Source organism: Pavona decussata, unplaced genomic scaffold, assembly GCF_977016875.1.
Source record: "Pavona decussata unplaced genomic scaffold, jaPavDecu1.1 SCAFFOLD_36, whole genome shotgun sequence".
In the NCBI taxonomy this organism is placed as follows: domain Eukaryota; kingdom Metazoa; phylum Cnidaria; class Anthozoa; order Scleractinia; family Agariciidae; genus Pavona; species Pavona decussata.
The window spans coordinates 718,873-731,984 of record NW_028145458.1 but is presented as its reverse complement, the minus strand read 5'-3'; the positions used below and the strand labels follow the sequence as shown (position 1 = coordinate 731,984).

At 37.5% G+C, this 13,112-nt stretch overlaps 1 protein-coding gene and 1 long non-coding RNA gene across 6 annotated transcripts; one reads left to right on the top strand and one right to left on the bottom strand.

Moving 5' to 3' along the window:
- The first annotated feature begins 2,490 nt into the window (after window positions 1-2,490).
- Window positions 2,491-11,956, top strand: LOC146484225 (uncharacterized). Of its 5 annotated transcripts, none has more exons than XM_085104954.1 (4): window positions 2,491-2,572; window positions 10,574-10,696; window positions 11,284-11,414; window positions 11,684-11,956. In XM_085104954.1, the coding sequence occupies exons 2-4, from the start codon at window positions 10,595-10,597 to the stop codon at window positions 11,766-11,768; spliced, it is 318 nt and encodes a 105-aa protein (XP_084961080.1). In that variant the 5' UTR covers window positions 2,491-2,572; window positions 10,574-10,594; the 3' UTR covers window positions 11,769-11,956. The 5 variants fall into 5 exon arrangements, with proteins under 5 accessions (XP_084961080.1, XP_084961083.1, XP_084961081.1 ...); XM_085104957.1 differs by lacking the exon at window positions 2,491-2,572 and adding an exon at window positions 8,177-8,648; XM_085104955.1 differs by lacking the exon at window positions 2,491-2,572 and adding an exon at window positions 9,047-9,169.
- On the bottom strand, window positions 7,867-8,984 carry LOC146484226 (uncharacterized). The gene is made up of 3 exons (XR_014863665.1): window positions 8,824-8,984; window positions 8,671-8,740; window positions 7,867-8,170 (listed from the first exon to the last, which is right to left on the bottom strand). It is a non-coding gene; the product is annotated as an uncharacterized LOC146484226 (long non-coding RNA).
- Window positions 11,957-13,112: the final 1,156 nt, after the last annotated feature.

The following is a 13,112-nucleotide window of genomic DNA, read 5'->3' as shown; positions in this document are numbered from 1 at the left end:
TATATGTTTGACACAGAATAGAGATCTCAATAAATGGAGACAAGATTGTACTAAATGTGAGGAATATGAAGTCCTTGAATTTCGCAATAATTTTTCATTTAATGTCAATAATAATAATAATAATCGTCCATAGTTATACCTATAAACATTCTCCACTGACCAATCAGAGCTCGTCATTTCTATGAAAGACAGGGCATTATTCAATGCCTTTTTTTAGAGCGGAAAATTCGTGCGCCCTTTCCTTCAGCCAATCAAGATGTTGAAATTGTATGCTGGATCACTTTCGAAACGCTTCTGCCACTTCCCTAAACCCTGAAAATCTTCTTTGGCTGAAAATGTTCTCAAATATAACAAGTACAGGTCACTTTCGTAAAAGAAAGCAACTGAATTTTGAACTTTTAAAATAACACTGGAACAAACAAGAAAACTCAAGTGCGGCGAAGTTTATAATGTTTATCGCTCAGGCAGCACATGCAAATCCAAAAAAACGACATGACCTCAGAAGTTTCTTTTTGTTTTGGAAATTCGTTTACTAAACGGCTCCTAGTATGATCCAGGCATACGCTTAATGACGTTCAGTACAAAAAAATCTTTACCGAAACATTTCACAGGAAAATGATATCATTTTTGTATACAACTTCCTAAAGGCTCGGTGTATACCAAACGATATTAATTTTTTCTTTTTATGGTGAAATATTTGCCGGTATCCCTGAGAAAATAAGCAATATTTATGAAAATTTTGCGCGCCATTTACCAATGGTGAGATTAATACAGCTTTCTAATGTGTTTTTTACACGATATATAATGGAATAAATTATCAATTGTGTCCAAGAAAGACCCTTTAAAATCTACATCTTCAAAAGGCGCATTGGCTTTAAAGAAAAGACTGGTATAAAATCTATTATTAAAAACTGAATCATTGTATAATGCAATTCGAGGGATTTGATTGGCTTAGCGGCCATGGTATATGAGCCATTATACCATGGCCGAGAAATGACGACCATTAAATTGTCTTCTGGTTGTTCTTGCACAGCGAAATCAGTAAGATCTAGCAATATTTCTTGATTGTTTTTAATAAAACAATTATTCCACTTGCGCTTGTTGGATATGAGATGATTATAGCCAACTCGGCGCTACGCGCCTCGTTGGCTATCTATCATCTCATATCCAACGCGCGCTCGTGGAATAATTGTTAATTACAAAGAAATTTGAGAAAGGGGAATCTTACAAAAAAATTTAAAACACCTCGGCTTCACACATTTCATTGCAGGCTAAATTTACATCAGTAGAGCAAAACAGTCGGAAAGTATTTTTCTATTTTTTTCCATTGAGTAACCACATTTCTTAACGAACATTCATTAACAACAACTTATTCAGCATAATTTGATATTTGGCGGCCTGCTTCAGGCAGGTCGGCGTATTTTTGCTGTAGTGCACAACTTCGGCTCTCAAAACAAGAATAACACCGAAGGAAGTTAAACTTCAAAACAAATTCCAGTAGTTTCGTAGGTCATTTCTGTTTGCGATTGAGCGGTTTTCAATTCAATGTCGAAAGTAATTCACGTTTCCTTTGGTTTTACTTTACTACGCTCTGTGATTAGTTAACAAAACTCGCGCCACTTTGTCAACCAATGGGAATCCAAACCAAAACCAATCGTGTTTTTGCCGCACGCGTTTTCCGGCGCTTGGCGCCAATGGAGAGCAAAAAACAATAGCTCTAACTAGCATGAGAAAACAAAAACCAGAAGGATTCTCTTAGTTGTAGCAAAAATGACGCCATAGTAAAAATGTCCTATTGGAAACCGCTCTTATCTTGCTATTGTGAGAATTTATTTGCCATAAAAGCGTCTAGTTAATAAAGCAATTCTTTGTCTTTGGGCACTTTCGGTTGTAAAATACCAACTTATTTTAGAATTAGGGAGGACAATTTAAATAAAGTTTCCATAAAGTCCACGACCTCGTGATATTAAATAAAATGTAAAACTAATTTTACGGGTAAAATATATTTCCTTGGTCATAATGGCCAGGTTAGGCGCGATAATTTAATGTTCCATATTGTCAATTTAGCGCGCAATTTACCAATGGAAAGCTATTACGACATGTTAATGTATGTCAATTCAATTCAATTCAATTCAATCTTGTCATATATAATTAGAATTATTTATCCATTGTGTCCAACAAGAGCACTAATCTTTGAAGGCGCAGTGCTTTTAAAGTAATTTTTGATCTATATTACATTTCGACGAATGCGAATTTTACGTAGAAAATAAAAGCACACGGCTAGAAATCTTTCGATTACAGGATAAATTACACCAGGAGAGCAAAACGTTTGTCTATTTATGTTTTTCCATCGAGTTACTACATTTCGTTACTGGTCTTTACAGGATTAGTGTGTTCTGGATTTATCGAAAGGCTAAACCAATTAAATCGTCGTTCCATTCACCCATTGGACAATAAAGCAGATTAGCTGCAGATTAGTGAGGTTGTTACAAATACATAAACTTATTCAGCACGAGCCATCACTTGAGCTGCAGCCTCAAACGTGTAATTACTTTACAGCTTCAATCCACAGGTAAGACTGAGCACCTCGGTACTGACGAGTAGTATCGAATATTACAATTTTCTATCTAGCTTGTATCAGTTTTTGACGAAATCAATCTTTTAATTACGAGTTTCTTAACGAGAAGAGTTTACTATTTTGCAGTTATATTGCAATCAACATCAGAACAGAGAATTACAAAATCTCTTTTCCCGCCCTTTTCTTTTACTTCTGGTATCTCGTTTGTATATTGCCCTGGCTCAGTTTGTATTTAAATTATTATAGCTGATTAAGATCATAACTTCTCGGCGAACATCTAGAAACATTCCTCTGCGAAAATAACACGTTTCATGTCCTTCAGCTTTGAAACGTAGAATTTTTGTAGGATCGGTTCAAAGACACCATTGAGCAAAAACGCACATCTTCGCTGTCACTGACATAAGTAAAAAAAGAAAAGTTACATTTGAGTATAAAACTCAACCTGCTTGATAGATTTCATTACCTGATGTTTAGTTATTTTCCACACGTTATATAACTTACAGCAGTTCAACAGGTCGCAATAGTTTTGGCGCCAAAACTTGGGGCTGCATAATGAATTTTTGCGCGCCATTCTCAACCAAAGATGAGATACAGCTAATGTATATTCCGATCAATGTTAATTCATGGATGACTTTGTCCAAAAAAGGACGCTTAACTTCAAAATTTTGCGCGGCATTCTCAACCAAGGTTAAGACACAACAAATGCACATTTCTAAACAATGTTAATTCATGTTAAATTTATAGATATAAGGTGGCTGTTTAACAAGGACGCTAACTTTCAAGGGCACAATGGTTTTGGCGGGAAGAATTCCATTGCACGAAATTTTAACTTTTTCAGCAAACATACAAGCACACGCCATTACTTATTTTCCAAAAAAACTGAGCTACTTTTCATCTATCTTAAACTCTTTTCACAATTAAGTTTTATTTCTTCGAAGAAAAATTGAAGTAACTTTTTTCTGCATCATGCAAACATAAAAATATAGGACGGTTAAAATCGTGATCTGTTGCAAGTTAAGGAGGCTCGCAGCAGTTTTTCTGGACTTAGGGTGGAAGTTTTGAAATTACTTTCTCGCATACAAGATAAACTTGGTTCTCCTTGATACTCGCATATTGGGTGATTTTGTTTATTCAAAAGGTAAAATTTACAATGCAAGACTTGAGAAGCAGGAGCATACATTTATGTAAATTTAACCTTCTGCACGACTTCACGTAATCATGAATATTTAAAGCACGTGAATAGCTGTGAAATAGACCGGGACAAACAAAATAAAACTCTTGTTCGGAGAAAGCGAATAACGACTGAAACTTGACCAAGATTCAGCCTTCTTATCTATCAACGGTTTCGGTTTTTGAGCCTCAAACTTGTGTGAATATCGAAAAGAATTCTTACTCTGATCGCTTGTAACTTTAACAGAAAAATCTGTGGAGGTATTTTAAAGATTTCTCGATTTATGCAAAGTAGAAACTTTTTCATTCATCTGCACTTTATTTTAACTATATTCAAACATAAATATCTTAAAATCGGAGACACCCATGAAGCTCAATATACATTAAGAATGTTTTTTCTATGGGGAAAGACCTTTTATCAGCAAAGACAAAGTGTCAAGTTTCATTTTGCAAGAGATATTGGTAAAAGATGCGGGAATAAACAAAATCACCCCGTAGAAATTTCTTTCATTATTTACTTGAAAACGCTTTTACAGACTTTTTTCTAATTTCGCCAACAAGTTGTCTAGATTGAGTAGTTTAAATCCCTAAAGTTTCGTCATAAAGTGTCTGATTAGATTTGGAGATAATCGACAATATTTAAAATGAGAGGCTATGCGCTACTGTTGCTATGGTAATAGCTGTTGCTTGGAAACCGATGAGAAAAGTAACTTTGATCATTTGTTGAGATGATGATGTAGTATGAAAGAGATCGAAGTTTATCTGGTATGCGAGATTGCAATTTCAAAACTTCCACCCTAAGTCCGGAAAAACTGCTGCGAGCCTCCTTAAAGTAAACACTAACCAAAATAATGTGTTTTTCACGCATCTTTCTTCTTAGTTTTGACCATATTTGAGCGTTTTATATTAGTAAATTTTTATTTGTATTCAGTGATGTAATAGGATGCGACAACTTTTTGGGAAATTTCGTCAGTACGTGATGTCTGCGGACTGATTTGACAAATATTAGTACTGGCTCCTTTTCACTGAGCTCCGTACGTTAAATCAGAAGCCATGCATAATCAGGGATGGAGACCGTAAGCGTGGGGTCCACAAATTGTTTTAGTATAATTCTACTTGTCGTTCAAAACTAAACAAGTAAATTATCTATTTCCTCATCGCAGACACTTCGAAAACCCATGCGCGACGAAGCTGACGCCATTTTGTTGAAAACTGCTACTCACTATCTATCACAGACTAGATAGCGAGTAGCGTAGCCAATCGGAGAACAGCATTCGTGATAGAACACTAGTAGATTTATACTAAAATGGAAGAGAAAATCTAGTTCGGTTTCGACAAAATTATATAACTTTTAAATACTTTAAATGTGAAACTGATAACATTTTATTATCCCTTACATGTTTAAGTTCCCCCATCTAACCTTACTAAACTACAGCTGTAAACTAAAGCTTCAATTGGGGACAACTCTAGGAAATTCTCCTGGCTGAGTACTGAGAAAACAGCAGTACAATAGAAAAATATTCTCTGCAATGTTGATAACTATAAACGTAAATTTTATTTGAGAAGTCAGTTTCAACCATTTATTTCAAATTGGTGGTAAGTCCTTGAGGAGACGAGCTAAAAGCTGCCAAACTGAGTAGCTTTCTTTCACAGATCAGTGTCCAATTTTTCAACCGATCAATCAGAAGCGAGTTTCTCGATGACTTCTTTTTGCCGAAAAGCTTACAGCTTCTTGTGACGGCTGTTAGCTTACTGCTTTCAAAAAGTATTACACGTAAAATTTGAGATGAATGTTCATCCGTTTATTAGTTGTTGATTTCTATGGTCATCGAAAGGGCAATGCTGTAAACACATTCTTATCCGTTTTCAAACTCTTTCTTTTTTCTATGAGTGCGCTGGATAAATTTCCTCAGCAGCAAACTAGCAACTTTAACATCAAAATAAGCTAATAATTCACAGAATGCCTCCGGCAGAACTTAAGATCTAAAGAGGTGAAAAGGCAAAACTACTAGCAGACAAATGACAAGTTTTCATGCATGTCCGCGGGAGTAAAAACAAATAAGTTTATTAAGCTTAAGCTAAAATGACAGAGGAGATTTTTTTACCTTATTTTGAATTACGTATCTTGACTAAAACCCTGAAACCAATCCAAATGTTTCAACTCGGTGTCGGTTACAGTCAAATGCATCCTCTACAGCTTTTTTTTTTTAATCGCGGCATCAGTAATAAGCTTTGTTTTAATATAGCTAAGAAAACGGCTGCGGTTTTACAAATGTGAGTAGGTATTAAGCTGATATAATTTTTAGCGTAATTCGAAAGTCCATCCATGAAGCCGGTTGTTGTTTTGCTTCTTCCTTTGCATGGCCACGGAACTTGATTCCAAGCAACAAAAAGCGTTCAACGTGAGCAAGAAAACAGCAAAAGCTGACAGAGCTCAATATGGAGGTTGCGAAAACTGGGTAACACCGAACTGTTTGCAGCATCATAACTTTCCACAACTGTTTATACTCTCTCCAACAACAAATAACTGAATTTTAGACATTTTTCGGCAACTGTTTGAACCATATCATACTGGCAAAAGGGACAGAAAGCAGCTGAGAAAAATTCACTAAAGTTACGTGTCTGAGTACATGTCCTTAGAAGTGTAAGCTTTTTTCATTCATTCAACAGTAGCAAGGCACACAGCGCCACCGTTTTGGCGCCTTTTTGACTTTACCGCGAGAGTCATGTGATCAGTATGCTTTTATTCCAACTTTTAGCGTCTTCTTTCAATTGTTACCTTTTCGTTGTGAGAGTCTGGTATTTAAATGTGGGCAACGATAAGATCTCTTCCCTGGCAAAATTTTAGAAATTGGACGCCATTTTGAATGGATGGAGAAATTCTCAATTCTCCACGTGCAATCCTGACCATTTTCACACGTGCGCGTCGCGCGCGTACGACGTAAGTTTTTCTAAAAATAGATATTTGGTACAACACAATTGGGGACAAGCCCACAAGTCAAAATGGCATCTCGTTACGTTCTCCATCCCTGATTATGGTTCTTGCGTATATTGAAAAGTTTCAGTAGGCTTGAAGTGCTAAGAACTGAATTGCTTCTGAATCTTTCGCCTTTATAAATGTTTGTATCAAGAAATGTCGTTTCTGTTTCTGAAATTTCAGCCGTAAATTTACTGTGGGATAGTGTTTGATTGCTTGCCCAATGAACTGCATTATCTCCTCTCTGTTTAAAGTCCATAGACAAAATATGTCGCCTATATATCGTCTCCAAATGAGCAGTTTTAATGCGCTTTGGTTTAAAATCTCAGTTTCAACCTAAGCCATGAAGATATTGCTCAAAAAATAGGAAAAAAGTAGCCAAGTGTGTGATTTTTAGTATCCTCCCCTGCACTAGTTGGGCATTTTTTACCATATATTTTTCCCTCTGGGTGCCAGGCATTTGATGGCCACGTGAATTTCACCTCACAACAACGCTGAACGTTTCAGTGGCGTCTTTTATGCTAGAGGACAGATTTTCCGTCACGGGACGAACTTAGGCAAACATTTGTTGTTCCGGTGTGGTATTGAAAATGCGTTTATAGTATAAAGACAGGCACGAGACGCATTATGGAAGTTCGCCCAAAACAATGAGGTAAAGTGAAAAATCTATTGATATACATAAAATAAAATGTCCAAAATAACTGGAAGTGTCATCTGAATGGACGATGATCAAGGAGATGGAAGAAAACCGTCACATAATGAACGAAACGAACGTAAAAATTGCGTAGAAAGGTGAAAGAGGTTTTCATCAGATATTTTCAACTGGATAAAACTATTATTGATTATCTGTATTTTTTTCAAGATTGATTTGCGTGAAGACCGTGAACATTTTCCCTGGAGATACAGTGGAATCCAATTTCGACAACTAGTTCTAGTTTTCATAAGCTTACACTGAAATTCCCACATCTTAATTGCCCGGCGGATAGTGACTTACAAAGTGGATCAGAACATTATCCAGTCTTTAAACAATAAGCCTCAGATCCGCTCGGGCATAAAAGAGCTAGCACACGACTGTTGTGCTTTTGGGTCTACCAACTTGGATGCAAATGCACAGGATACAAAACAACAGCAAACGAAAACGTAACTTGAACATTTTAATTTCATTCATTCTTTCTTTTACAAGCTCCTGTGATTGAACACGCTAACGTGTTTTAAGACTGTGGCGGGAATTTCCATGAAAATTTGTGAAGAAATCATCAATTCTTTTAAGGTTATGATAATGTTATGCCATTCAAACTACTAAGTGTAACGACCGGTCTCCCTATCCTCGTTATATAGCTTGTAGCTGGACAGACACCCTGGGGTGTTCGGCCTTTCTATCTTCTCCAGCATCAAAAATGCTGCAGGCAAATCTCCGGAGACTTTGGATACCCTTGACAACGGACCTAAGAAAACGAAAAGAATGAATGAATAAGACAATGAGTGTGTTAATTTTAAGTTCGGCTTTAACACGTCATTAAAGGCAATGAAGAAACTCAAATGTTATTGAGACTCTTGACACTTTTATTTCCGTTTCAAAAAGTTGCGTAGTTGTAAGGACAAGTTCTACGACGATTGAGAGCTAAGGACCACTCAAGTTAAGGCTAATAAAAATGATATTATTATGTATACGTAAATTATGATCATACGGGTGAGTGAAGTCCTGAGAAGGACTGTTTGAGGTGACATCGACTGACATTTCGACAACCCGAGCGGAAGTCATCTTCAGAGTGTGGAATGTCAGTACTTGGTATAAATTTCTCTGGTTGTTGACCTGATTGGTCAGCAAAGCCGAGATGTTAATTATTGTCGTTTGTCAGTTGTTAATGTCTATGTGTGGCTACCAGGAATTTTCTTTCCTGGCGTTTTCCTCAACTTTTACATGTAAAAACTATTTAAAGTTTACCTTTGGACTTAGTTGTTGTTTTCGATTCCTCTTCCATCGTTTCGGGTGGGGTTTCGTCTTGGTTCACAATCTGCGTAGGAGGAACAAGTTATGAAAAAACCAACTAAACTAAAAAGAAGGTCGCCTAAGTAGTTTTCGATTTACAGCCTGTACCTCGCCTTCTGCAGAAGACATTCTTGCACAACGATATGGTGCGAACTTCTTGCCTGATTGTTTGAAAACTGGATACTGAGAAAAGTATCGATGCACGCACTTTCAATGTTAAAACGCTCGTGGCAAAATTAATCGTGTGTTCGAGTTTTGTGTTGTTTGTCTTGTAATTTGTGACGAAATGGGACTTTTTTGATCGTACCTTGTGATAACTGCAAGGTAAAGTTTTTAGTGTTATATTACAAGGGTTGCCTGCCTAGACCGGTTTGTGAATGATGCAACGGTTTGAAAGCTGAATACCCGCACCTTTTAAAGCAGCTCAGAAAATTGGAAACTCAAACTTTTAAAGGTAAAACGATTATGGAAGATTCTAAAATTGCATGTTCAGTTAGTAAGTTGCCTGATCGAATTTTGTGAACGTGTTGTTTATCATACGATGGCATTGGACTCTGTCATCGTGCTTGTGATCACGGACAAATCATGAGCTGTGATCATGTTTTGCCAGTCAGTGTTAAATCACTGGAGTCGCGCATGTCTCCTTAAATTTTATAATGAAATAAAGTGGTGAAGTGTAATGTTAGGATTGTGGTGACGGGTAAAACCCTTAAAAATCCTGCCTAATATAAATAAAAGTAAATACATCAAATCAGTACTGTCGACTTGATACAAGACTTCTCGAAGTTCGTTTTCTTGGAGTCCAGTTAGAAGTCGACTTGTCGACTCGCCGGTTTAGGGTGCTTTCGGCTTGTCTGGTTTAGATACTGTGCGTGCGTGAAAAACGAGGAGACTCCCGCCATATTCCCGCATATTATAGGGAAATTTAAGCAGCGACGACAATAAAACCAAAGAAAACGTCACTTGAAAATAACTTTATTTCATTCGTACTACTTGCATATACATCCCTAGTACGACCGAAGCTGGAATATGCAAGCGCGGCTTGGGACCCCTTCTTAAAGAAAGATATCAGTGCTCTGGAAAGGGTTCAACGTAAAGCGGCACGGTTCTACTCACAAAATTACAACACTTATGCGAGTGTTACGGACATGATTAAAGAGTTAGGGTGGGCCACACTGGAAACGAGAAGAAGGCAGTTTAGACTAACACTTATGTATAAACTAACTCACGGTCTTATTGATATAGTTAGCCGAAAATATTTAATTCATCACCTCGAAAGCCGCACGAGGTGACGCCATCAATTTAATTTTCGCGTGCCATATGCAAGTGAAGACATTTTTAAATTTTCGTTTTAACCAAGAATTATAGCGGACTGGAACTGCCTCTCTGATGCAATTGTTTCATCAACTTCCATAGAAATGTTTATAGGTTATCAGCTTTTCTTACATAATAGTTCATGATACTGATAACTTACGTAGTTCTCCCTGACAGGAGCCCTAATCAAGGATGGATCCCTGATTAGGGCTCCTGCGAAAATCCATTGTCACTGCTAAGTTGTAAAGAGGCTCAGTTTAAGGGTGAATTAAAGAGTCCAGTCTCTTAAAAAAACGAACTCCGTTTTAAATTTAGGAAATTTTGACAAGCTGGCCTGTGACATTTTCGACTGTGACTGTGTCAGTGACTGCCGAAAATACACATGTAATCATTTACATAGCATCACATTTCTAGTTCTGAAAAGATACCTTACCAGCCTAGTCGTGCTTTCCACATTTTCGCCTATTTTCAAATGCCCAAAAGCAAACGTATAGACAGTTACTAAATCACCTTCTGATAATTTGTTTGTTTGCTTTTTCGTCAGTTAATCTCAAATAAAGGCGTTATGGCATCAAAATTGGCTCTCATCTTTTTGGCTGTTTTTGCTGCCGTTGCCATGGTTAGTGCCAAGCCAGGCCAAAACAGTGAGGCGTACAAGCAGTTTATGGTGAGTAGTATTAGTTTAGGGGCACCTGATGAGAACATTAAAGGAAAAAAATTAATATTTGTTTCGTGTGCACCCACGTCATTATATACCAGGAGCTCCCGTTTATGTGTGAACTAACATAGCTTGATCTGTTCGGATTCTTTAGCTGAAAAATTAAATTGTCGAAAACTTTAGGGAATGAAATCTTATTTCCTGAGTTCAGGAGTTGCTGTTCGCTTTTGAGAAAGTGTTAGCAAGGCTTTCTTGCACTTTTATCGACGAAAACAAAGTGGATTGATTTTTCAGCGTTGTGAAAGTATGAGATGACCTTTCACTAAAAAAAACGCTAGTTTTTCTCCACAATTTAATCCGAACTTGTGAGGCGGGGAAGGTCATTCCAAACAGATATTTCCCCGAAACGAACTGTTGGGTACCCTCGATAGTTGTCTGTTAGGAATGAGAAAAAGTTTTTTATGCACAGCTGTTCGGTCATATTGTGAAAGCCATTTCTATTTTGCCAAGTTCATTGCATTCTGAGATTAAATTTACCGTGACAAACGATTATCATTGAATGGCCTTAATGTGTATCAGTTTTGTTTTACTTGTAGGGCTTCCTTGAACGTCGCGCCTGTATAGCACCTTGCCAAAAAGGTTGCGCTGGGTATGACGGCAATTGCTGCATGTATAAAAATACTGGCAAACGTGGGCGATGCAGGACTGTCCAGACCTGGCCTCATTAGTGAGTTCATTCTAAATTCTTACTTAATGTTATGCTTGTCGATTGACACTTTTCGTTTGTAATGAGAATTTGAACCTAGTATACCAAACAACTTTTAAGTAAAGATGACCCGGCTCTGTTTATTATCCATTTAATGTGGATGCCCTGAGTCGCGTGAGCAGAATGCAGATTCACTGTTTTCCTCATGTTAGAATTGTGTTCCATTGAAATGCCGAGGAATGTGGTCTTGCCTATAACCAACTTATCTAATCTTGCATGTTTTTTTGCAGTGAATACATGTGTATCCATCCGGATTATCAGTATGTTACTCCTACTAAGGTGGTTCATGATGACTGCGGCCTGAACGGAAAGTGAATGCAGTTGATCCTCAGCGAATTAAATAGAGCGTTTGCCGAAATGGCATCTCAAGTTTTTGCTCGTGTCAAGTGTCGAAAAACTTAAGTAGATGGTAGCAGACCGAACTTTCAGTTGAGCTGTTGTAGATGTAGAGTTATGGAGTGTGATGCAATGAAGAAGAATAAATTTGCTGAATATAAAACGTCGCTTTTTCTGTTGTTGGTCCAAATACCGAAAATTCTGTCAGTCATTATTGCACATCTAATTTGCTACTGTACAAAAAAGCTTGTTTCTACAATTAAATCACAATGGTTATTGTTTGTGGGATCACCTTTTTTCAGACAAAGGTTTTCTTTTTACTTCTATTTTCAAACACGAGGGGTACTCTACATTGAGGGCTATACAGAGAGATTCTACCTGAAGGGGGCGCCTTTTTCATCCTCGTAGCGTGTGAAAGGGTAGCGAAATTAAAAATTTTAGTGTTTCAAGGGGTCGCAAGAATAGCCTTTGAACCGAACGGATAGCAATAACAATCCAAGGTACTGCACTGAAAGGCTGAGAGGAAACTTGTGGCAGAAATTACAGCGCAAAGATTACGCCTGCCACCAAGTAGAATATATTAGTCTGCCTCTGGCTTTCCTTTAGCCTGGGTATAAGAAAGGGGGACATTAAATGTATGTGAAAAGGTAACGGGTTGAAAATCCGAACGGAGCCTCTCCGAAGAAATTTAACGAGTACCCCCCTCCCTATAACCTCAACACACCTTTTTCGTGGGCTAAAAAGAAACAGAGAAAGGATGACTTTTTCTCTCTCTTTTCTTTCTTCCTTCCTGGCTGACATTGTACCCCAAACACCGTAGCAAAACCATCGGTGTGTTTTGACAGCCCTATATAAAAAGGAGGACACATTACCCTTCGGTGTCCGCGGCATAACGATCAATTGTCCAATTCATTCAATGAAGGAATTTAAAGATAAGTGGTTAACAGAGTCAACAGAGTCAAAGGTCTGCGAAATTAAACACGTTAAATGAAAAAACATTAACACGACTAGTCTCTTTAGTATCATGTCGGCATTTGAGTAAGAGCATCCTCGTTTTCTGTGCTTTTCACGAGTTGTTAATTCTATATACGAATTTGTCTGAGCCTAAGTTAGTCTTGTCTCAAAACTCCCTCTTCCTCCGCCCTGCATAGGGTGTGGCGGGAGAAGAGAGTGAGAAACGCATAACAGGCTTAATTTCTGTGTGATAGGGGATTTTGTCAAAAATGCGTTTAATAATTAGTGTTAAACCGAAATAGAGCATGGCTGATTTAACGTTGTCAAAGGAGATACATTTATCAGAGATTCCAAATATATGACACTGTT

Bases quoted from the DNA above. Each gene is read 5' to 3' on its own strand.
- LOC146484225 (XM_085104953.1), top strand. The intron at 10,697-11,283 runs GTGAGTAGTATT...TTTTACTTGTAG, and splicing joins AGGCGTACAAGCAGTTTATG to GGCTTCCTTGAACGTCGCGC. The intron at 11,415-11,683 runs GTGAGTTCATTC...GTTTTTTTGCAG, and splicing joins GTCCAGACCTGGCCTCATTA to TGAATACATGTGTATCCATC.